Source organism: Pygoscelis adeliae, unplaced genomic scaffold, assembly GCF_000699105.1.
Source record: "Pygoscelis adeliae isolate BGI_AS28 unplaced genomic scaffold, ASM69910v1 Scaffold168, whole genome shotgun sequence".
NCBI classification, from domain to species: domain Eukaryota; kingdom Metazoa; phylum Chordata; class Aves; order Sphenisciformes; family Spheniscidae; genus Pygoscelis; species Pygoscelis adeliae.
The window spans coordinates 39,041-51,671 of NW_008825566.1; the positions used below are offsets into that span (position 1 = coordinate 39,041).

General features: G+C 36.7%; 1 protein-coding gene across 1 annotated transcript in view; it reads left to right on the forward strand.

The window, feature by feature from the left end:
• NBAS (neuroblastoma amplified sequence) overlaps window positions 1-12,631 on the forward strand; it is a 209,704-nt gene that overhangs the window by 33,009 nt on the left and 164,064 nt on the right. Inside the window, exons 14-20 of the mRNA XM_009332472.1 lie at window positions 901-1,158; window positions 1,939-2,064; window positions 3,212-3,363; window positions 4,255-4,389; window positions 4,661-4,739; window positions 5,480-5,584; window positions 5,878-6,014. Of these exons, the coding sequence (XP_009330747.1) occupies window positions 901-1,158; window positions 1,939-2,064; window positions 3,212-3,363; window positions 4,255-4,389; window positions 4,661-4,739; window positions 5,480-5,584; window positions 5,878-6,014 (992 nt within the window). The remainder of the gene's footprint in view (window positions 1-900; window positions 1,159-1,938; window positions 2,065-3,211; window positions 3,364-4,254; window positions 4,390-4,660; window positions 4,740-5,479; window positions 5,585-5,877; window positions 6,015-12,631) is intronic.

The window sequence follows — 12,631 nt, forward strand, 5'->3', positions numbered from 1 at the left end:
TCAACTGTCTTAATAAAAACTTAATTGTCAAATAACTTCTAGAGAGTAGATGAGAAACTCCTAGAAGGCTGAGTCTTAATGAGAGGAATCTTGCTGTAGGAAACAGTTTTGTGTCGACAATTTTCACTGCTTTGTATGTTAGTGCATTTGAAGAATACTGCAAGCATCCTGTCCCATTTTGAAACAGATGCCTCTTACAGAGGGAGTGTATTTAAGAGAAATGAGGAACGCATTTAAATTAAGACCAAGCCATGTAAGAGATCTATTTTTGTTCATCTTTAGTAGGATTCCAGGAAGGAGTAGAACATAATTTTGGTTAAGAAGTTAACCAGGAATTTTCTTTGAAATGAAGAAAATGACTATTTCGTAAGGCTTACATTGAAATAGGTCTTAAATATCTTAAACAAAAGTTTAAAATAATATTTATCAGAATATCTCAATACGTACCAAAGCTTGCATGTATGTTTTTGGAATGATTTGTATTATTCTGAAAATCAGATACAGCCAGTGACCAGCATACAGAAAACCTTGCTTTGGATAGCTGAGAGTTGAAAACATTGCTGTACACTGCAGTAAGCTAAATAACAGTGTACTAAGATGTCTCCATAGTTCTGTGTTGTCCAGGGTAGTGTAGGACACTACTACAAACCTTTACTCCTGCTTCAGTAGGTAAGGAATGAAGCCTCTGATCTAGGAGACAGACCCGGTCAGGGTTTGTGGAATATATTAAACAAGCAGAGAAATAAAGGGTTGAAAGGAGAAGGGGAGGAAGGATGTTGATTCTGAAATTTGAAGTACTGAAAGTGGAGATCTACTCAATTCTCACCAAACTAGTTGAGATGTAGTAGTATGTTCATAGGATGCTTCATATTCTACCCTTAAGAATTGTTTTCTGTGCAGTGTGAGATAAAACTCGTTCCAAAAAGATTACGCTTGGAGAGCAGGTCTGGTGATGAAGATGAGGGAGAAGATGACTCTGACTCGGATGATGAAACTTCTGCTAAGGACCGATACTTCAGTTACCTAAAGCAAGGCCTGTACTTTGTGACAGAAATGGAACGATTTGCTCCTCCACGGAAACGTCCACGTACTATTACAAAGAATTTCCGCCTTGTCAGTTTGAGATCCACAACTCCAGAGGAACTGTACCAGAGAAAAGTAAGTATAGAAGGGAAGGTCATATCTCTCATAATCAGCTTTATTTAGAAAGAACTTTTTATTTTTCTTTTAATTCTTGCTATATTAACAAAAGGATTTAGGCATATGTTTCTAAGGGGTCTCTTAGTGTACTGTGTTATGTAATTGAAGGGATCATTGTTTAAAACTAGCATTATAATAATTAAAATGAGATGAAGTGTGCAGGTCACTGAGGAGACACTGCGCATCATTAGCTTGGCCAGACTGGGAACTGTACTCATGTGAGTGTTTACAAATAATGAAAGACCTGGCAAATATATTGAATGAAATCAGTTGAGCTTGTTATTGGCCAGGGAATGGGTTAACTTATACTCTGATGCGAGTATAAGTTTATTTGCATGTTTTTTCAGGCATGCATACAAATTAGGCCTGTGACTCACTCTCACCGAAGAACAGATACTTCATTTTTACGACTACTCTAGGCAGTACTTTGTCTAGGCCATTTCAATTTTTCTGATGGTAAACCAGCCCACTCTATAGCTGTTAGTTTCCAGGGAGTGCTGATGTCATACTGGTTACCTAAATAACTTCTTCCTTTTTCTTCAGGAAAAATCTCTGATTTTCTAGAGGTGTCCATCAGATCTGAGTGTTACTCATCTGTACCTTGAGCCATTCTCTTTCCTACCTACTTAAGCATACCCGCAGTAATTATCCCTCTACCTGTTTCAACACACAGAATTAATATTGATTGTTTCATATGGAAATCAGATTACTTTCATTTTCACGTGTTTGCTTTTTTAGATTGATAATGAAGAATATGGGGAAGCTTTGTCTTTGGCTCAGGCATATGGCCTTGATTCTGATCTTGTGTATCAAAGACAGTGGAGGAAGTCAGCTGTTAACGTTGCTTCAATTCAAGACTACTTGGTGGGTTTGTTTTTTGTGACATTCAGGCTTTCTTATCAGAATGGCTGTGTTTACAGAAATTGAATTCTCAATTGTGTTCTAATTTATACAACATAAATTGGTGGCAGTTTGGAGAGCTGTCCTGCAAATTCCGTTTCATGTCATGTGGAAGAGAGTGATCTTGTTAATTTAACTGAAGGCCTGATCCGGTGACCTTGGAAGTTAATGGAAATCTTTCCTTTCAAGTATTTTCTGTTAATAGCAGCTTGCTGTCTCTGGTGTAATCTCTCCCCCACATGCAGCAGTAGATTGTTGCCTGGCAAATGAATAATAATAATTGGAAATATGAAGCATTTAAATAACTTCCAAGTATTTTAGAAAATTAAATGGGAAGGTGTAGTTGGTATCAGTAGCTATATAGCAAAGTTTGAATAGCAAAATTTACAGTAAACTCTGCTACCTGTAACTGGAGCTTTTCAGTAGAATCCAACGTGGGTTTTTTTGGCTTGGAAGAAAGACTTCAAACTCGACAGACAAGCGTTGTCAAAGATGCACAACCTAATGGTGCTACAGGGTAAAGTCTTCCAAGAGATCAGGAGAAACATAATCTAATTTTTATTTTTTCAAGTCAGATATTAATTGAATGTCAAAATAAGATTTTTATAAGTAGCCATGTTCCATGTTCTGTGTAATCTCAACTGAAGATCAGCAGATAAGGCTAATAATATTTTGTGACTTTGGTGTGTCCTTTCTGTCACAGGATCCTATTGGCATGTGAAGAGGTTGATACTGAAAATTGCTCTAGTGCTATTGTGGGATACGCTCGGTTTATAACAATTGCATTTTAGCCCAAAAAGGTCACATTTTATTTAGTGTAAGGAGGAGTGATACTAGTTAGGGAATACAAATAATAACTTCTGTTCCATTTATTGTGAAAGTTCTACTAAATCATTTGGCATTTCTTTGCCCTTTTTTGCCACATATACTTTGAGGGAATTATGTTTTTTGCGTTCTCACCTCTTTTTTTATTGGTTCACATTGTCAGTCATCAGGTTAAGTTGACATTTTCTTAAGTGAAAGAAACACATTAGAAGATTTTAACATCTCCAGTTTCATTGCTTTGAATTGAAGCATATAATGTTCTGTCTATACTCTTGTTCTTGGATAGAGCAAAATTAAGAAGCGCGCATGGGTTCTTCACGAGTGCTTGGAAAGAGTTCCAGAGAATGTGGATGCTGCTAAGAAGCTGCTTCAGTATGGCTTGAAAGGCACAGACTTGGAGGCTCTTGCAGCCATAGGAAAAGGACAAGATGGCGGCAGGTTTGGGAAGAGTATTTTTTTCGTTTGTTTTCTTTTTAAAGAGTGGTGTATGAAGTCTTTTCTAGTAATTTGGTAAAATTTTTTTATCAACCACTAGTGAAAATGTTAAGATGCTTTTGCAGGACATAAAGAAAAGTAATGCTTTGAATCAAACTATTCTAAAGATGTCCACAAGGTACCTGTTCTCCTTTTACCTTTTACAAAGGTAAAATCACTGTTTATTTTGTACTGCATTTTCCCTCTTCTTTGGATGCCCTTTATTTTCTTCATCACAGAGAACTTCTGATGTCGCTATTTTTCTATGAGAATCTGTTTCTGTTGTATCTTCTGGAAGCTGCAACTACACCTATAAATGCATTTTGTTGTATATCTTAATTGTTGTAATGATCTTCTGTTGTTCAAGTGGGGAGGGGAACAAAGCAAAACACAGTGGGTCAATGGGGAAATACACACAGAGACAATTCTCTTTGGTATTCGGTTCCTGGTGGTAGAAATAGAAGAGGCTGTTCTTTCGTTGTGCAGTCATCTATTACCATTGTATGCTGTAGAGCTGCTGCCAATCCCAGTGCTACCTGTGGAATTTAGAAACTTTTATCAACTATCATAGCTGTGTGGCTAGTGGTTTGGGTTTTTTGGTTTGTTTTAGGGAGGGGGTGGAAATGAGATGATGCCTCTTGTTGGCTTGTGATGAGTGCCTGCTGCTTTACAACAGCAAAACTCAGTATTATTATTTTCTAGAAAAGTTTAGATTTTTAGTCAAGACACAAACAGAAAGCTGTGTTAGTATGTTTATTCAAAAATCAGTTCGTCATATCTTGTTGTTGTTGTTTGTTTGTTTGTTTGGGTTTTTTTTTAATCAACATTGATTACATTGTTGGTTTTGTCTTCCAGATTTATCTTACCAGGGGAGGTGGACATTGAAATTCCCTATGAAGACTTTTTGTCACCAGATGAAGAAATGGATACTAGAAAGGAAAATGAGGCCAAGAAGCATCAAGAACTGCTGTTATCAGTAAACTTCTCAAAGTAAATGAAATGTTAGGCCATGTTTTATTCAGAGTTACAGGTTTATTCTAACTATAGAGTTGCAAGTACACAATTATTCTCATGTATGTTATTCCTAATAGGAAAGTGGTTTAAATTTTAATAGGCATTATATTGTGTCAAAGTTCTCGGTTTACTTCATTTCTTGATATATTCCAGTGCACAAAGTCACTAAGATGTGTAACTATTGTCTTCATATGCACATGATGTACAATATCAATTGCAAGCATGAAAATTCCTGTTTTGAACACAGGCTGACACTGGAACAAAAAGAGCTCTGCCGTAGCAGGCTGAAGCTGTTAACTTACCTTGATCGCCTTGAAACCTATGAGGTGAGGACACTTGGTATCTGGCTACAGTTCTTTTAAAAAAAAAAGGCATTCTTGTAACTTTTTCGTCGGATCATCATATCTTTTTTGTTATATATTGTAGTATTAATGTTTATAGTCTTCTTGAAATGCTACAGTCTCTCACTTGAGAAAAGTAAGCTGTTTTCTGTTCAAGCTACCGTGTTTCTCCTGCTTCACTGTTGCAAATGGCCGGCTTCTAGTGTTGAGAGGTATAGGTGGGCAGAAGTCTGCTTTGAGCATACTGTGTCTGCAGGGAATTAAGTTATGCAACAACATGGGATGTGGAGTTGGTGCAGGATTACTGTTATTTCCCTCTGTCAGTCTAATTAGCAAGTTTGATTCAGATTCTCTAACAAATCTTTTTCTTCCATGAGCTTACCAAGGTGAAAGTTTTTGGAATGTCAAACTGTGTTTTGCTTAGTTTTTTAACTTTAACTTCGCAGTTGGCACTAGTCACATAATGACTTTTACCACATCTCTTTGTAACTAATGTTGTCTAAACCCTCTTTAAAATAAGGCAGAGAATTGTCTTAGCTTATCAATCAAAAATGCATCTGTGTTTTTCACACTGAAACAAATAAAAAACAACAGCATGCTTTTCCACATAAATCACATACTTATTCATCCTAAGATAAAGAAATGTGTAGGCTTTTTGATGCTTTTGTAAGTCTTGCATAAAAAACAATCTTTTATAAGTGTTTTGTTTTTTTTTTTTTTTAAAGGAAATCCTTGGAGGGCCTCATGCAGCTGAACAGCACTATGATGGTGAATTCTTCAAGAGGTTCAGAAATCAGAATATTGTACTTTCAGCAAGAACTTATGCTCGGGTATTAAGATTTATTTTACTAGAATGTAGTTTTGTGTTGGTATTGCTGTTTTCACTTAAGTGCATTTTTTCCCCCCTTTGAACTTGGTTGAATTTCAATGGGAATTTAAGAGGTGGGGGGTGTTTTTGATTGTAAATAAATAAATGCAGTGACCCTGAGCTAATTTTTCTTTTATTGCTAAGGAAAATTTTAAGATTAAATGTTTGTTGCATGACCTAAGCTTACATTTCTTGCTCGTTTTCAGTCTAAATCAGTCTTAAGCTAGTTCTGCAACTTAATGTTTTGCTCTTTAGGAAAGCAATGTCAGAGCCCTGGAAATTCTGTTCACTTTCCATGGATCAGCTTTACTTCCACACAGACAGGCAATTCTCTCCAATTTTCCAGAGACTACTTCACCACATGAATATGCTTTCTTGTTGCCTGAAGCTTGGTAAGGATGCATCAGTGGATATTAACTATAAAAAAAAAAAAAAAGATTTTTAGGTTAATACTTAAATTAGTTTCCATATATGGCAATCTGCTGTTGGTTACCTGGAATCAAGAGAGCAGCTTTGTGTTTATGTACTTGACCAGTCTTCATTTTCTGCTTTACTTTGTGCCATTCATGGAAGCTTTTTGGTCTCTTTTGATTATTATCAGGAAAGTAGGGACTTTAAATGTTCTTGCCTCCAGTACACATAAGAGGAAGCATGGCCTTTTCTGACCTGAAACTGCCGAGATTTTCACAGGTGTAAGTACAAGTCTGTAATTGGTTTGTAATAACAGCCAGTGTTAGGAAATTAATAATACAAGTGTTTAGCTCCCTAGAAGCAATTATGTTTTTCTGGATTTGTTTTGAAATATAATTTAACACTTAAGCAGTCAGTAACTTCAAAATCATTAATCTTCTTGTTACTGATTCTTGCGCAGCTTGCTAAGGTAGAATTATGAAAAGCTTTAAATCCAGACTTTCCTACTTTTTCATTTCAGTATAAAATGTTAGCTTACTGCCAATTTCATATAGATTTTCATGAGAGGCTTCCTTGAACATCATAATAATGTTCTGTGTATTAATTAAAAGAATTTTTTGCTTCTATAGTGTTTCTTTCAAACACTTCAAGAAATCAGTTTTGAAGCATATTGTTCAGTGCCCATAAAGAATTGGGGAGATTTCATTTTTTAATATTTTACAATAGGACTTCGAAGCCATACTTCAGTGGGATGGTTTTTGGAGCAGCTAATAGAAATTTTTTTTTTGTAGTCTTCCAGCATTATAGTTAAGGTTTTCACTTCAAAGTTTTAACAGTCCCATTTGGATAATTCTCCATGTGGAAAAGGTTTTTTTAATTCATCATTATTCCCCTGACATTTTTCCTAGCTTACAATACTTATCACTTTTGTCCTTTCTGAGCAGAAGTTAGTCTTTATTTCATTATATTTAATACTTACCGGTGCCCTTTTTATTGTCTTGGTAGTACTAGGAACACATTTAGTTATGGTGTGAAAACACTTGTTTTATCCTTTTCTTTAAGGTAACAGGACCATGAAGAGAAATTATTGCAGTGTTTATAAAATTGGTAAAATACATTCCAATTTTTCTCTTTTGATAAGATTTATAATGTGAGAAGGAGGGAAGAAGGGTCATCTTAAATGTGGTTATGATATTTTGTTGGTGTTCATAAACAGGTTCCTCTTCTTTCTGAAGGGTTGTTTGTTCTTGGTTTTGTTTTTTTATTTTGTTGTTGTGGTTGGTTGGTTTGTTTAAGAAACTGACTTATGTGCCAAGAGGCAAAATGACAGTTAAAACACTTCACCAGTGATCTAGTAGTAAAGATGTGAAGTTATGGGTTAAGAACTTAGTTTTGTCTGCTGTTGAAAAATGGAAGTATACAGTTTGAATCTTTATTCCCGTGGCAGACAGAATTTTCCAGTGCTAGGATCAGGTATGTGCAGGTTCATACTTTTTTTTTTTTAAATTCAGGTTACAGAACAGATAATACTGTATGTCTTTGAAATGTTTGTCTTTGGACAACTACAAAATGGGGATGAGAGTAAATCCTATATACACAAATCCCATATACTTATAAAAATATACTGTATGCTTGATCTAACCTTTTTCTAAAACTGTTTCCCTGTTACAAAACTGATTACTCACATAGTATTGCTAAATACACTCCCTAAAACTATTTTATTAATGTAATAGAATTAAATATGTATTGTTGAAAATATCTATTAATGAGAATAATATACTAATGAACTAGACTTAAGTTGTACAAAGTAACATTTTCTTACTAATTTAAAATTTTTTTTTTAAAAATGGGGTGAGTCTCCTCCCCAGTCCAAATAGCTTCAGCTTCTGGCAATTCTTGTTTCATGTGAATCAAAATGAATCCATGTGAATCAGAGAATTGAAGTTCTTCGTCATTTTAAGTGAGTTTATGGGGCCTTTTAGTTCTAGCATTTATTTTTTAAATGGGTTATTAATATGAATAGAATTACTGGCATTATGTAGATACGTAGTTGCTGTTATGAAATCCAGTTTAAATGAATGTGCTATTTAGTTTACTTCTCTACAGAAGACAGTATGTAGACATAATTTGTCTTTAAATTAAATGATTGAACAAGGTTATGATACAATGTATGGAACTGTTTCATTCCCACAAAATATTAAAAAGTTGCAAGTACTGACTGTGATTAATAAACTTCTGAACAAAAGGAAAATATTGCAAAAATATAAACCCCAATGTTTTAATTGGTAGCGAAAATGTCTGTAGCAGTATGATTTAGTGTCTCGTCAGCTTATACAGCTTGTAATTACAGTGGTCTTGGGATAAAGGGTGAGAATGATTTAATCTGTCCTCATGAACTTTGACTCTAGACAAATCTTATAAAGATTCTGAGTCAGGAAATGACTTAGCCTGGTTTTCCTTTTTAAATTTCACGCTGTTGCAGTTATGAAATAAGGTGTATGCTGGATATCAGAAGGATTTTCTACTTCCAGCTGCAAAAAAGGCAGATCTCTCTTGTGATTTCTTTTAGCTCATTGTTTTTCTGAAAATTCAGGGCCATAATTGTCTGTACCAAGAGATTCCAATAGGGTAATTGGTTGCTGCGGTGCATGTGATGAGACCGCTAACATGGACCAACTGCATGATAGTGCCCATGTTAAGATTTCAGCCTGCCCCAGTGGCCTTGCTTAAAGAACGCCTTGTTCATGCTTTGCTGATGCCTTCGCTGCTCGGCTTCCTGCAGCTCAGACCTCTTGCTGAGCAGTGTGCAGCGCTGGAGGCAGAAAAGACTTTGGTGGAGGGAAAAAAATACTGTAGTTTGTCTTCTAGGTCTTCATAGATGGCCCTGTGTGTGTGTAGGATGAAGTACTGCTGGGAATTGTCCATACTGTGTCTGTGTATATGGAGCACTTCAAATGACAAGAGGGTTGGTTCCCAGCTGGAGCTCTCTGAGGTGACACCTGCCCTTATGGAAATTCACCACATTGCTCTGTGTTCTGTTAGTTAGTTCCTCCATTTATAGAGGAAACTGGCTGAGGAAAAACTTGAGATTGTATAGCAGGTGCTGCCTTGTTTGTGCATGGAATGGGTGAGGTGGGACAAATAGGCATCTCTAGCTATTGCCAAGGCAAAAGCCTTGAAAGACAATTGCTTGCTGTACACCACCACCAACATGAATGCACACAGAAGTGCTATATCTGAAGAATTTCATTACCTATGAGAAATGTTTTTGTAAAGGTTGCATTATAACTGCCATTTCCTTTTGTCTAGAGCCTCCAGTTCAGCTGCAGATAGTAAATTCTAAGTACCTTGTGAAAGACACGCTTGTTTTGCTGGTGCATTCTATAGGCATAAAGCAGTTATGCCTTTTTCTTGTTACTGGCACGTCATTTACATTAGGATGGCATTTAGAGGCTGATGTCACAAAAAAATTTTAAGGTCTTAATAGTCAAGGAAGAGTTGGCCTAACAAACGGGGAAAAAAAGTAGATGATTTTTTTTTTTTTCTTTCTGTCTTCTGGGCCAGGTTGTTAGGAAATAGATACATGTGTTTTTCCTGTATCTGCTTGTAAAAAGTCTCAAGTGGTAGCTGTCCTTTTGTTTCTTGTTTTTGGCACATGTTTGTAGCTTAGCATCTTTAGGGGTCATTCTCAGAACTGTTCAGAAGGAGGTTTATAATATCTGAGCAGAGGATTTATGTATTCACGGGACTCTTGAAAAGACCTGCGAATTATATAAGCTCAACAGCTCACGGAGTTGAGAAGGAATCTGAAATACTAAGATGCATCAGTGGCTCTACATGCCTGTAGGCTTCAAACTGGTATTGTGATAGACTGACATTACTCGGTAATGTGTTTTTGCAGAATTGTGATTGTAATGTTTTCCTACTTCTTTTCATGTTGTTTCTCAGCTTCTTTTATAAGGATGGCTCCTGAATCTCTGCTGTCTCTTAGTCGTTGGGATTCATGTTCCTTCTCAAAGATCCATTGATGCATAGACTTCATCTGTTAAGACAACTAGAGTGAAGGTGGTAAAAGTTCAGGCATTCAAAGGAGATGATAGCTCTTTCTAATCTCTATTTTAATAGCTACAGCTAGCGTTTTTAGTCTATAGTTAAGACTGTTGCCCTCAGGTTTTTAAAGGTGATCTCAGAAGAGAATAATGCCTTACCACCATTATAAATACATAACCAGAGTCTTTTTCCTTTTCTTTTAATTTTCTTATCCTTTTTACTACATTTAACTGCTATATTGCAACATTACCGCTCACATTTTAAACTCACAGAAGTTGGGAAATCCAAATGTATGGTTCCCTCAACAGCAATAAGTCTGCTATATTGCACATTACAGTAGTACTAAAAATCTTCCTTCTAAGATAGCAACTTTTTATATGTTTCTGCTTTTTTACTCCTTAACTTTCTCAAATACTGCTTTTCAGTTGTGGCTTAAAGTGAGTTTTTACTGGAGAGTTGTGGATGAACTCCATTTGCAAGATAAACTGGGGTGGGAGTGGAAATACCTTCTAAAAACTTAGTGAAGGTTTTAAAAGCTGAAAATTTCCACATAGTAGACTCTCATCTATGAATAGATAAATACTACACAATTAAACTAAGAGGTTCATAAATAGTTAACTTTGCCTTTTCATAATGATATCTTCTCCTGAACTAGATTTTTAGTTATTGCCTGTGGCACTGCAGTTTCGATAAAGCTCTTACAGCTTCATCTCTTCTCTTCTTAGTATATGTATGTAAATAGGTTTGATGACTGAATGTCTGCAGAACTGTCTAATATATAGTCCTCATTTTTTCATGTTAGTTTTTCTTCTTCTTTTCTGAAGCTGAACTGCTTTTGTTTTTAGTGTAGTTCAGAAGTGTTCATGTGAAAAGAATTAATCCCATGGTCAGTTTCTTTTGTTTGTTTGTTTGTTTGAATTCATTTGTATAGTGCTACAGTGAAATAAATAAGAAGGGCGTAAGTTTTTATATGCATTTCTTTTCCTTTGCACTAAGGGAAAGAAGAACAGTAGCTTGGAGGTAGAGGGATCAATGTAGTTAATGTTATTTCAAGGATGTGTTTTGGAAAAATAATAATTAAAATATCTCAGATCTTACCTTCGACTATGAAGTAGAAAAAATAACTTTTGAGGGAAAGATTAACTTGTCGTGATGGCACTCGTGTTCCTGTCTGGAATGACTTCTGGTAGGAGTGGTGAAGGTTCTTGTGGTCCATGTAAAGATTAAAGCAGTGGTTTGGAGGAAGAGAAGCTCTTCTGCAAACTGGCCTATGTGGGATCTGAGAAAGAGGAGCAGCTCGCTGCAGCCAGAAGGCTGCTGCAGAAAGTGAGCTGGCAAAACTACTGTCGGTATTAGTCATGAGGAGTTTTTGAAGAGGAGAATGATAACTTGAAGCTATGAGGGAGCTGTGGAGAACATGAGCTGTCACCAAGGAAGGAGGGAAGTTTCACAGGAGCTGCTCTGCTGGAGCTGAGCTGCCATTCAGAGGGATCTAGGCAGGCTGGAGGGAATGGACCAGCAAGAGCCTTGGGGAGTTCAAGAAGGGCAAATGCAAAGTCCTGTTCCTGCAACTGAAGAAACTCTTGCAACAGTACAGGCTGAAGACTGACTGGCTGGGAAGGAGCTCTGCTGAAAAGGGCCTGGAGGTCCTGGTGGGCACAAGCAGGACATGAGCCAGCAGGGAAGACCAGCAGCATCCTGTCCTGCGTGAACAGATGCACAGCCAGGAGACTGAGCAATCAGACTACTGCAGTCGTTCAACTGCATCTAGAATACTGGGCCCCCCATACAGGAAAGACATCAGTAAACTGGAGCGAGCTCAGCAGAGGGCCACCAAGGAACACTTGAAGGCTGAGGGAGCTGGGTGTGTTCAGTTTGGAGAAGGTTTCAGGTGGGCCAGTAGCAGCCTTAGCATACCTTCCTATAGCATGTGAGCTGAACTATGCCTGTGCTGTTTATCCACAGAGCATTAACAGGATTTTTTTTATATTTGTGTCTTGTTCATGCCTGACTTGTCCTGTCTTCATCTACCATGTGTGCCTTTTGCCTGCATAGTCCTGAACTGTACCTTGGCTTGCCTTCCCCAGTCTTCTCATGAAAGTGTATTGCTGCTATCGTCTTACTTGTTTGTCGCCTTTTTACAGGGTTTAGAACAAAATTTTGTCTGTGAACATTCATTATGCTTTATAAATGTACAGTTCTGAAGGAGTATTTTCACTATATGATGACAGACAGCTTTGATCTTACTCGGAGTCCAGCTGTGTCTTTAAAATAGCCCATTTTGATTTTGTGAAAGCTATTGCCTCACAGTTTTAATTGTATACATCAAGAAAAAAACAGCAAGCTTCTAAACTGCGGTTGTGTAGTGTTGGTGACTTTCCTGATGTTTAGATTTTTCATTCTAGGTTGTTTTAGGAGAAGAAAAAAGTTCCCCTCTCCCCAAATTCTATTAAAGGTTAACCACATCATTAAAACATAGCTTAATTTGTTTATGTGAAATCAGATATAACTTTTCTCCTCTAGTGGCAGAGTTGCTTCAAAACACCCA